Source organism: Pteropus alecto, unplaced genomic scaffold (assembly GCF_000325575.1).
Source record: "Pteropus alecto unplaced genomic scaffold, ASM32557v1 scaffold98, whole genome shotgun sequence".
NCBI lineage: Eukaryota > Metazoa > Chordata > Mammalia > Chiroptera > Pteropodidae > Pteropus > Pteropus alecto.
The window spans coordinates 2,095,210-2,106,159 of NW_006443570.1; the positions used below are offsets into that span (position 1 = coordinate 2,095,210).

The 10,950-nt window shown below is 46.6% G+C and overlaps 2 protein-coding genes across 2 annotated transcripts in view; both read right to left on the reverse strand.

The window, feature by feature from the left end:
• RAPGEFL1 (Rap guanine nucleotide exchange factor like 1) overlaps positions 1 to 415 on the reverse strand; it is a 12,491-nt gene extending 12,076 nt beyond the window's left edge. The window contains 1 exon segment of the mRNA XM_025041835.1: positions 1 to 415. This exon segment is cut by the window's left edge and continues 411 nt beyond it. Coding sequence (XP_024897603.1) covers positions 1 to 64 — 64 coding nt within the window. The 5' untranslated portion in view covers positions 65 to 415.
• Positions 416 to 3,567: 3,152 nt separating this feature from the next.
• Positions 3,568 to 10,950, reverse strand: part of CASC3 (CASC3, exon junction complex subunit) — a 21,032-nt gene continuing 13,649 nt past the window's right edge. Inside the window, exons 6-15 of the mRNA XM_006925118.3 lie at positions 10,871 to 10,947; positions 10,177 to 10,353; positions 9,309 to 9,994; positions 7,918 to 7,982; positions 7,488 to 7,602; positions 7,149 to 7,247; positions 6,678 to 6,892; positions 5,934 to 6,056; positions 5,713 to 5,776; positions 3,568 to 5,250 (exon numbers count right to left, since the gene is read on the reverse strand). Of these exons, the coding sequence (XP_006925180.1) occupies positions 5,753 to 5,776; positions 5,934 to 6,056; positions 6,678 to 6,892; positions 7,149 to 7,247; positions 7,488 to 7,602; positions 7,918 to 7,982; positions 9,309 to 9,994; positions 10,177 to 10,353; positions 10,871 to 10,947 (1,581 nt within the window). The 3' untranslated portion in view covers positions 3,568 to 5,250; positions 5,713 to 5,752. The remainder of the gene's footprint in view (positions 5,251 to 5,712; positions 5,777 to 5,933; positions 6,057 to 6,677; positions 6,893 to 7,148; positions 7,248 to 7,487; positions 7,603 to 7,917; positions 7,983 to 9,308; positions 9,995 to 10,176; positions 10,354 to 10,870; positions 10,948 to 10,950) is intronic.

A 10,950-nucleotide genomic window follows, 5' to 3' on the forward strand; every position in this document is an offset into this window, starting at 1 on the left:
CCAGCCACCGTCGCCCCGCCAGCTGCGACGTCTGTTTCTTCAGAAATTTCTCCAGCGGCTTCATGCCCCCCCCCCACCCCTCTCCTAGGGGCCGCCGGGGGACCCAGGTGTCCCAGGCGCGGGCGGGGGGGGCGGGGACACGATGCTCAGAGCCGGAGGGGCAGAGCAGAGGGCCGTGCTAGGCGCCGGTTTGGGGGCCAGAGGTGCCTGAGGCTCGCTGGCCGGAGTCCAGTGGCCAGTGGCCGGGGGAGGTGCCAGAGGGAAGGAGTACCCGTTCTTAGCGGCGCCTCATGCCGCCTGCAGCCGGCACGCGATCCAAAGGGTGGGTAGGCTCCGGGGCCAGTGCCCGGGCTCTGCGTTCCTGGGCCGGGCTGCGGCGGCAGAGGCAGCGGGCGGAGCGCAAGCCTGAGAGGACGCGGCCGCGACAGCAGCGGCGGCTGCGCTTCTGACCGGGGGGGAAGAGGGGGCGGGGGAAGGTGGCAGAATTGAGACCGCACCCCCTCCTCCAGTCCCCGCCCAGTCCCCGCCCCTGTCCTTCCTGGGTCCGTCCCCTGGGCAGCGCTAGGCTTGAACTTGGGTGTTGGGGATGATCACAAGGGCAGCAGTAAGGGCTTGAATAGCATTGGATGAAGTGTTCAGAGCAGATGCAGAAATTAAGGGTGAGGGTAGGGAAATGAATAACCAATGGAGAGGGATTCTGGCTTGGGGCTTACAAGGACTCTTTGGTATTATTTCAAAGAACCGGGCTACTTGTACTCAGGTGAGGCTTACAAAGATTGCTGGTTGGGTGTCCATAACTCTCAACCTGGATAGTGTGCTCTGTTGCCATACAGGAACATGTGGTCTTTATCTCTCTTCTTGTAAGAAGGGCTGGGAAGGCCTTGGATGGATTGTCATTGGCTCTGGGGGAGGCACCCATCTGCCCTTTCTGGTAGGGCACAATAGATGGTGAAAGCCTGGCCTGTGAGAGGCAAGTACTGGCAGGCAGGTTGGAGCCAGGTGAGGAGCAGCAGGTTGTAGCAGGTCTAGTTGGGGTGAGAAAAGGCAGTAGGTAGGGGGAGGAGACTGAAGCACAAGGGCACCTAAGCCCAGCTGGCAGCAGGAGGAAACAGGGCCATGGAGATGAGTGACAAGCTCCAGAACTGGCAGCTGACATCATCAAATATAGAGAACCCCCCCCGGGGTTGACGCAACTGTGGAGTGGGGAAGTGGTGCCAAATTTGCACTCCAAATAATTCTTATTCCTGATGCCTATGCCGGGAGCATTCTGTTCCTAAGAGTACACTGCCCCAGAAGGAGTAGGGGGATAAAGAGACACATTCAGTGTAAGCACACCAAGTTAAGGTAACAAGGTTGGGGAGTGGCACTAGGTTCCAGATGGGTTGAGGCTCCTTGGACAATGCCCCACCCGTTTACTGTGCACCAACCAGGCGGGACAGGAATGCGAAAGGCTGGGAGTGGTGGTAGGACTGAACAGGGTGTGTACTACTGTGTACTACACATGTGTTAGTGTGCATATCTGGTCCTATGCGTGCCAGAGCATGTGTTCACAGAAATAAAGCTTGCACATCCATCTGTGTGGATTTAGAAAGGAAACGGTAAATAGGGGAGAGCACAATTTTGGCTAAGAAGCTGGAATAAATATCCAAGTATCAGCTTCCTGGGCTCTCTTGATTAGGTACCCCAATATCTCCAAGGTTAAGGGGGGAAACTGGTTGCAGTGGCTTGGATCTCCCTAGACATTTAAGAACCAAATAAGAGGGGAGGGCTCCACTCCCAGCACATGCCACAGTTACCAGATTAAGCTGGTTGCCTTGGTAACCTTCTCTCTGGGCAGGATTTGGGATTGTCGGGAAGTGGGGAAGAATTGGGGAATGTGGAGGGTGTGGGGGCTGGAAAAATAATGGGCAGAGAGACTTCTGGAAATGGGAAGCTCTGGGAGCAGAACCCCAGAACCCCTACCACTACTCAAGGATATCAGGCCTTGAATCAGGGAAGAAAGCCAGCATTGAGGCATGATCCTTCTCAAACAGCAGTGGTACTTGCCTCAACTGTACAATGAAATCCAGGGGAACTTTTCAAAAATACTGATGCCCAGGTCACACTCCAAATCGATTAAATCATATCTCTGAGATGGGATCAATATTTATTTTTTGAAAGATCCCCAAGTGATTCAAATCGCCAATATTTATTTTTTGAAAGATCCCCAAGTGATTCAAATCACTGCCCTAGAGAGACACCCCCATCCAAGTGGGCTGTGGATGCTGGGAAACTCTGGGATTCTAAGTCTTTGCTGTTCTGAGTCACCCACAAGGTAGCAGGCCTGTGTGCTGACTCCAAGGGGAAAAGGTCTGGCAAGGCACCTACACCATGGAAGAAACCGAGAGAGGGTGATATGATTAACAACTGTGAGGAGATAGGGCAAAAAACATTGAGAGCCCAGCCTATGGACTTCTAGAAGGGGATGCAGCAAGGCTACCCAAGGCTGATCTGTCTGTCCCGTACACTCCCTTCCTTCTGCCCACTGAGAGGCAGGGTGGGAGGGCAGAGAACTTGGGGGCTTTGCTGAGCTTGGGTTTCTTCTTGCTGAGCCAGTTACCAGGGCAACAGAGAGCAACAGGATCTAACGGGGGAAGCAAAAGGCAGGGGTGAGGGGGAAGTATCTTAACACGCTCATTCCTCCTGCCAGTAACCCACCCCCAAGGCTGGCAGGCATTTTTGTGACCCCAGAATAGGCCCATAGATACCCATCACCCTGTGGGGCAGAAAGGAAGCAAATTGATGTGAAAACGAATTAGAAATGGGGGTTAGGAGAGCCATGGTCCTCTGGCTGCAGCAGCAACACCAAGGGCTGTAGGGGGGAGTCCCAACTATCATTTTAAGATGCGCCATAATACCTATGTCCCCAGTGTACAAGGATTTGGGGGACTCCAGAACAGATGCTGTCAGCTGCACATTAAACCCAACTGCTTCCCTGCATTGTGGATCGCCTCTGTAGTGAAATTCCACAGCACCCAGAGGAGGAAACAAGTCAACTCAAAGCTAGGAATTACCCTGTGCTCATCAGAGGCCAAGAGGCCAAGGTAACTAACTGGCAGCATGAGCCACAGCTGATCTTTCAACTGCCCCTCCTCTCAACCTGTACTGATTGATAGGAGCCTCTCAAACTATAGTCTTTGATACTTCAATGCCAGCGTATTTTTACTTCATCTAAGATCTAGTTAAGTTGTGCTGACAATTGGCCTATTACCCTGGGAAACTTGCATGACAAACACAAAGGCAGGAATAAGGGATACTATGTTCATGTGGATAAGGAGTATCTCACTAGTTTTTGTCTGACACTTCCCAACTGAGAGACTACATGATATCCTGGTGTCTATGTGGCAACGTGGTTAGGAAAGATAATTGATGAGGTGTACACACACTTGTGAACTCAAAGGGGATCTTCACCTCTCTGGGCTTCTATTTCACAAGTCTGACCTGCCTCGAGTTGTGATTGTGACTCTGGATCAAATCCTCTTTCCTCCCTCTCAAATCAAAACTCATGCAAAACACTGGCAAAAAAGCCACGTTTACAGTCTAAATTTTATTATCTTCAAGTCACGATGCTGATCACAAATGTGCACCCTTTAAAATAGTAACAAAAACAACACACATGGAGAAATTCTTGCAGTGAAACACAGCGGACCAACAGAGACAACTGTCACAGTGTCTTAAGGTCTGGGAATCTGGGCATGCTGCCCACAGGCTTGAGGAGACATCTTCACGTTTAAGGCAAAGGGAACAGCCTACAAAAGGCACAACCACCAGCTACCCCTGGAAGAATCTCTTGGTTATTTCCCCCCTTGGGGGTTACAGCTTGAGTGCCGCTCCCCCTCCCACACACCTGTGACTCAGAATGGTCAGGTCAGCTGCTGAAGGAAGAGTAACAGTGACATTACTTGGGGAGAGACACAGCCACCACCTCCTCCCTCAGGTTCTGTAGAATGACAGGGACAGTGGCCAAGTTACCTCTAGCAGACAAGTGCTGCAATAATAGGAATCTCTTCTGCAGAGGCAGCAGGGGAGTGGTTCAGTGCCATAGATGGAGAGGAAAGAAGAGAGGAACCCTTGCCCCCAAAGTGACTGGCTTCCTTAGGCCTTAAGCCCAAGTGCACTATTGTCTGTTTATAAGGACAAGAGAACTTGGGGGAAAATAAGGTAATAACATCTAAAACACTTGTAGCAGGAAAGACACGGAGCAGATCAATTACAAAGGACAAGGTAGACTGCTTGCTGGATAGTATTTGCCTCCAGAGAGATGCATTGGTCCACAGCAACTAGAAAAGGGGTGTGTTAGGATAAAAAAAAAAGTAGGGCCCTCTGATTCCACTTACCTCAAAGACTGAGCCCTGAGGACTGTGTGAATGCACAGCCCTAAGATGCAAAGGCTCTCACTCCACCCTCCCTTCCTCACGAAAACATCTGGTCTGCCACTTCTCCCTACTGTAGGGACTATGCCCTCAGCAGAGGCCTGAAGCCCACCAGAATGGAAGCGCGGACTCCCAATAACCGAAGCCAGGAAGAAGTGTTCCTACCACATACTTTGAGCTTTTCTCCACCATAGGAAACTGTGCAGAGAACCGTTCCATAGAGTTAGAGGAGTTAAGAGAATCTAAGTATAATCCAAGTATATAACAACAAAGGCCAACCAAAAATAAAAGGCGAGCTCTTTGTAGATTTGGTGTGAAAAGACTGGCTGCTGGTAATTTTTCAATTATCTGGATGCAGGGAAGAACCAAAAGGGAACCAGGGGAGCTAGCAAACCAGAAAAATAAACTTGTTTCATTTAAATGCAGACAGGGGAGAGAGAGAGAAACTAAAAGAATATTAAGAATAGCAAGCCAGGCTTTAAAAACAAACGTCTTAGAAAACAAAACAAATAGAAAGGAGTTTCCCTGGGTGCAGAAGACACTTGAATTTCCCAAAAGAAAGTGAAGAAAAGCCAAAGATCTGGGCTTCTAAATGTAGACTCAGAAGCCTGGGCTGTCTGGATCTCTGCTCCTCTGAGCACAGCCGACTCAAGTAAAAACTGGAGATGAGAGGAAGTCCACTTGTTTCTCCCTTTTTCTAACAGAGCCTTAGAGGAAGGCAGGGGTCCTCCTCATTCAGCTGCTTGCTGGCAGGAGCCACCCTCTATCTTTGAAGCCCTCCAGGTAGTAAACGGCCAGTTGTATTTCTCTTCTTCCCTGGGTTCTCATTTCTGCTGTTCTGAAAGGGGTGGGGAAAAGGGAAGAACCACCAAAGTGTTAGTGGACTTTATGGTACTTATAAAGTTGTTTTCAAAAAGCCACATTCTAAATAATGTTTTAAAGTAATGTCCCTAAAAAAGCAAAACAACAACCCTCCACTCCAACCCATGGTGTTTCTCCTCCATGACCTTTAGAATTAGCTCTGGTATAACACCTGGAATTTAGATTTCCCCTTTCTTTGCATTTTTCCCTTGCAGCTTCCCAAATGAAATTCTGCCAAGTTAACAATGGTTTCTACCTCAACCCTGCTCAATGCATTCGGGAAACAAAGATACTGGAAATTTTGGGACTTCTTAAAAGCCTCCCCCAAGACAGGACATGATTACAACTTAAAGCATTCGTTTTGTTGACTGCTAAGCAAGTAAGTATAAGCATTAGTTTTTAAGAACGTTGTAAGAATCATAGTAAGTTGTACACTTACTTTTATATCATGTTAGATTTAAAATATTCAGAAACTCGTATTAACTGGAACCCCTGCTTACAACCTAAAATAAAAAAGTTAGAATTTGTTATCAGGTTGTTTAAAAAAAAAAAAAAAAAGTTTTCTATAGAAACATACCCAGAAAAGGAGGGAAATCTTCTGGAGAAAAGGAAAGCCCACTGACATAGATATGCCCTAAACACAGGAAAAAGCTCTCATACCTCAGGTGGTGGGGGCTTGATGGTGACTGGCTGGGGAGTCCTCCGGGGTGGGGAGGGCTTTGGCTGCACTTGCTGCTGGGCAGGGTTATAGTAAGTCACTCCTCCATAAACCTGCGATGGGGCCTGGATACCCAAATGAGCCAGGAAAAGAAAAAGTTAGAAATTAATTCAAGCTATAATAAACAGAATACATTGTTCAGGCACAAAAATAAAGAGTACTGGGAAATTTATAATTTTTCAAAACTCTAAGCTGCCCCTTTTTAAAATAAAATGATTATGTTCTGGTATGTCCTAATTATGTCCCAGTTATGCTCTGGTTCCTGCTTCTTCAAAGTTTTGCCCAGCTTTCGTCTAATTCCTATTATCAGCTGACAAACAGAAGAGGGTGAGCTCAGTGGTGATACTCCAGATATCAGATGATGTCAACTAGTTGGGAGTTAAGCAGTACAGGGAGGACCTGGGGAGAGCTAGTAAGTAGAATACAGTTTCTTTATGCAGTTGAATAAATGGCCACCTATGACCAATTAAAACACTTGAAGGAAACACCATTAAAGAAATGAAAGAGAACAGATGGACAGTACGAAGCTGCATTTCCAGCTCCTGACCACCAAGAGGCGTCCTAGCACCACTTGTAAATAGGTGGCACTGAAATGTTCTCTTAAATTTCTTGAACATTCTCCCCATACCACATTCCTGTCTGATTTAAAAGATGTGTACCTAGAAAAATCTCACTAGCCATCTCACCTGCGTATTAGGATACAGATGAGGAGGTGGTGGGGGAGGCAGAGCCCCTGGAGCATAAGGGTAACTGGGATTACCAAAGTTCATGACTCCTGGAGCAGAAAAATAAGTAGGAGCAAGCAACTGCTGAGGTGGTGGCTGTCCGGGAGACATGGACACTGGTGGGGGATAGAGGCCTGGATTGGGCAGAGGTGCCGGTGTCTGATGGGGATGTAAACCTGGACAAAGAGAGGAAAACAAAAATTGAAATAGAAGATAACACTATTTCCATGGGATGGCCTGGCTGGACTGCTCAGCATTAACAGGCTCAGGATGGCAGTCCTTAGGATGGATCCAAGAGGAGTTTGTTGCCCAAGCACCAGAGTGGCCAGCCTTACAGGTAAGCAGCACGGAGGCTCAGGAGGATGGAGTTTGTGAGCCCCCAACACATATCCTCCCATACTAAAAGTATATAAGCAGAGGTGCAATGCTTACCTGGGTGGGGAAGGTGCATTTCTGGCTGCACAATCATGCCCTGAGGAGGCAGTGGGGCAGGGCTGTCACCATGGGTGTAGATTGGTCCCTGGAACTGCACTGTAAGATATCACATTGAGACTCTCATAAACCCATACTCTCATATCACATGGCCAAGTCTCCTTGTTCCCCAAACCCTTTAAGAGATGTTCTCAATTTTCCATGTGAAGAAAACAGCAACCAAACAATAATAACCACATGAGAGGTCAGAAAGGAAATTCAGGAGGTAAGAGGCTGGTCTCTTAGTTTACTTCACCCTGCCAAAAAAGGTACTCCAACAATAATAAAAAAAAAACTCACGAGGATCGTAGTAATGTCCTTCCATGATACTGATATGCACAGGAGGGGCAGGGGGCTCTGGCACAGGTCTCTGCCGCTGAGATGAATAGCGTTTGGCTCGTCCACCCTGGACACCCTGAAATAAAGAAAGAAGACTGAACAAGATGACTTCCAGAAGGCTGACTCTCATATCAAGTCCAGCCCTCCTTTAGATACAAAATTCTTACCTTCTGTGTGGCAAGTGTTTAAAAAATATTTGCAAAATGAATTGAAAAATCAGTGAAAAACATCAAGATTTGAACCTAAACCCTCTACATTTCTAGAGACCCAAATTAAAAGAAATGTGGTTATCAATAGAAAAACTGACTTCACGATCTTATCTTGGTTTAAACAGTGAACAAGCTATTATATTCAGCCTCCTCCCCCATCTACTTCTCTTCCCCTTCTGTACCATTTCTTCCATCCGGTTAAACTGAGGTGGAGGTCCTGCTCCCATGTGTATGTGGTTGTGCATACCTGCAATACACCAAAAAAGTCAATGCTGCAGAGTAAACAGATGTGAGTAAGGCTTGAACATACAAGGAAATAACAGGTTGAAGAATCCAATGTACAGAACGGCTGTTTTTAAACTAACAAAATTCCTTTAAAAATATCTCTGCTTCTTGTCAATATCAGCATTTGGAAATTAGCCCCCACTGCCCACCACCTTAATACAGCAACAAAGCCTTTGAACATGAAAAAATTACTTCAGTGAGAAAATACACATTCAAATTTTCCCCATCAAATACGTCCCTGTACAGAATCCCTGGAAAGTTACAATTAGCATATTACATTATCAAACATAGTGAAAAATCTCAGCTCACAAGTTTCTGAGCAACAACTGGACAGGGGAAGGATATTCTGCAAATCTACCTGATTATTTCTGGCCACAGAGGTCTGGCTGGAAGTTTGGAAGAGATTCCCCTCTGACTGAAAATAGCTCAGGACAAAAAAAGGATAACATCCTAGAGACTGCCTTCCAATGGTAACAAGACATCCATGGGAAGGAGGGTGTACTCCTCTATCCAAAGATCAACTCCCACTCCAGTTTAGGCTACACTGGTTTTTGGTATTCAAAAACTATGCATACCAGAGAAAGATGCTGAAACTCCCAGTCTTTATGAGGATTTCCAATCTTTGTTCAAATTAGATTTCAGAAACTAAGGAAAAGATCCTTTGATCTATCTGGCTAGAGAGAGGCATAAAGGATGGGCAAAAGGGGTGGTAGGTAGGTCCTAGTATTTAGAACTCTGCTGTCTAATATGATAATCCACTAGCCACATGTGGCTATTTAAATTTCAATTAATTTAAATTAAAAGTTCAGTTCCTCAGTCACTGGACACATTACAAGTATTCAAAAGCACCATCACTATGGAAAAGTCTATTGGACAGCCTGGATCTAAATTAAGGAAATTAGAAAGGTTTTCTTTTTAATTTAAAAGATAGTCATCCAAATTCAAATGAAAAAGTTTCTGCCTTAAAACTTTATCCATTAGCTCAAATAATAAGAACACTGCCTTCTTCCACCTTTTCTACAGAGTGATAAAGGATTCTGCACTCAAAAGCTCATTACTGACAACTGATCAGTTAATAGTAGGCAAAGTAGTAGGCAATCCTGGGTAACAGATAAAACTGCTATACAAGATCATTGGATGAATGTACCTAGGAAGCCATCTGTTTCTTGCAATTAATGAAAACGTAGATATTTCTCACACAGCATATCCCTGAGAGACATAAGTCCCATGCCCCCAAACCCAATAATGCAAAGAGAAAAAAGCTAGTTACTAACCCTAAGGTACCTACCCCGAAGTTCACGTGGTGGCAGGAATGAAGGCTGCCCTGGACTCCAATTCTGTTCTGTTATATTTAGTTGTGCCATGTCTTGCTCAAGTCCACCTGTAGTAGAATCCACTGGAGCCTCCCAGTTCCCAGTCTTAGCAGGTGGAGGAGGAGTAGTTTCTGGAACTGGAGGTGCCGGGGGCAGCCCTTCAGGTGGAGGGGGCACCTCCTCTGCAACCTTGACTGAATCCCCAGCTTTGATTCTGGTTCTTCTTGCCCGGGAATAGGATTTCTTCTCAATAGGCCTGTCAGGGGCTGGTGGTGCAGTGTCAGGAGCAGGAGCTGTTATCTCTGAGGCAGCCTCTTCCTTCTCAGGACTGCCAAGCACTTGAGCATCTGCTTCTGGAGACGGATCTCTCACAGGAGTCTGTTCCAGGCGCCGTGACCGGTAACCAGTCTCATGTTTAATAGTCTCACCAGACCGGCCACCATGCTGCCCACCAGCCTCCACAGGCCTAAAACCTGCACGACCTTCCTTGAAGCTCCCAGATCGAGAGTAATTCCTGGGAGCAGACATGCGGCCAGTACCTGCAGCATTCCTGTTGATAAATGTCCTTGGTGGTAGGGTGCCTCCAGGACCCTGGTGGCGATGGGACTTGTTTGATCGCTCACCAATCCAGTTTGGATCTCTTTGTGGAGGGCTCCCGAACCTGAAAAAATGGAATGAAAAGTCTTAAGAAAAGAAATAACAAAAGAGATTACTAGAGATAAAAACTTAGGGTCAGGGAGACTTCCCATATTCCTCACCCATTCAATTAAAGGCTAGAATGGCATTTTAAAAAGCAGAGTTCTTTCTACAATATCAATAGTGTAGGCTCCTAAATTTCCTCACCTGGGTTTCCGAATTCTTCGGGGTTTGATGTCATCAGGATTGTGAGCTGAACGGATGTCATATCCATAAAGAGCAATGAGTTCCTGTCGGGACTTTGGAGCCTGCTCATCTTCTCGGAACTTGTCATGCTCCCAGCGACCCTCGTCCTTCCATAGCTTTCGCTGACGCCCCTTGGGTCTGGATAAAACCAGGGAAAGGTGTCTTGGGTTGGCAGAACTTGCCAAGTAAAGATGTTCAGGCAACAAACAGGGTTGGGCAGAGAAACAGAAGAAGCTTCGTGTAGTCTCCCCATCTTCCCAGATTATACAAAGCAGGCCTCCCAAAAGCAAGAGTGAATAGTAGCACCTCAGGGCCTGCTGGGCTCAAATACAACAGGAACAGAAATGAGGAAAGACTTCACTTCCAACTACTCAGCACCTTGGAAACATCTCTCTCCTATAAGGCAGTCTGTGCAGGTACTTCATAGCTTCAGATTAATGAAGGCAATAGAAGTATGGGTCTGGATCTTGGCCGCTCCACCAAGAGTTACCAAATATTCTAAGCCTCACTCTCCTCATTTGTATGAGGAACAATCACCATACCTACCCTAAAATGTTAGGAGTAGTACATGAAATAACAAAGGTCAAAGCATTTAGCAAAATGTCTGGCATACACCAACACTAAATACATACTAAATAGCAGCAAGAGCTGTTACCTGACTTCCTCTTCCTGAGTTTGCCCCCGAAGATCATGCTCAAAGAAAAGCCCTTTCCGAGGTATGTATGCCGGGTTCTT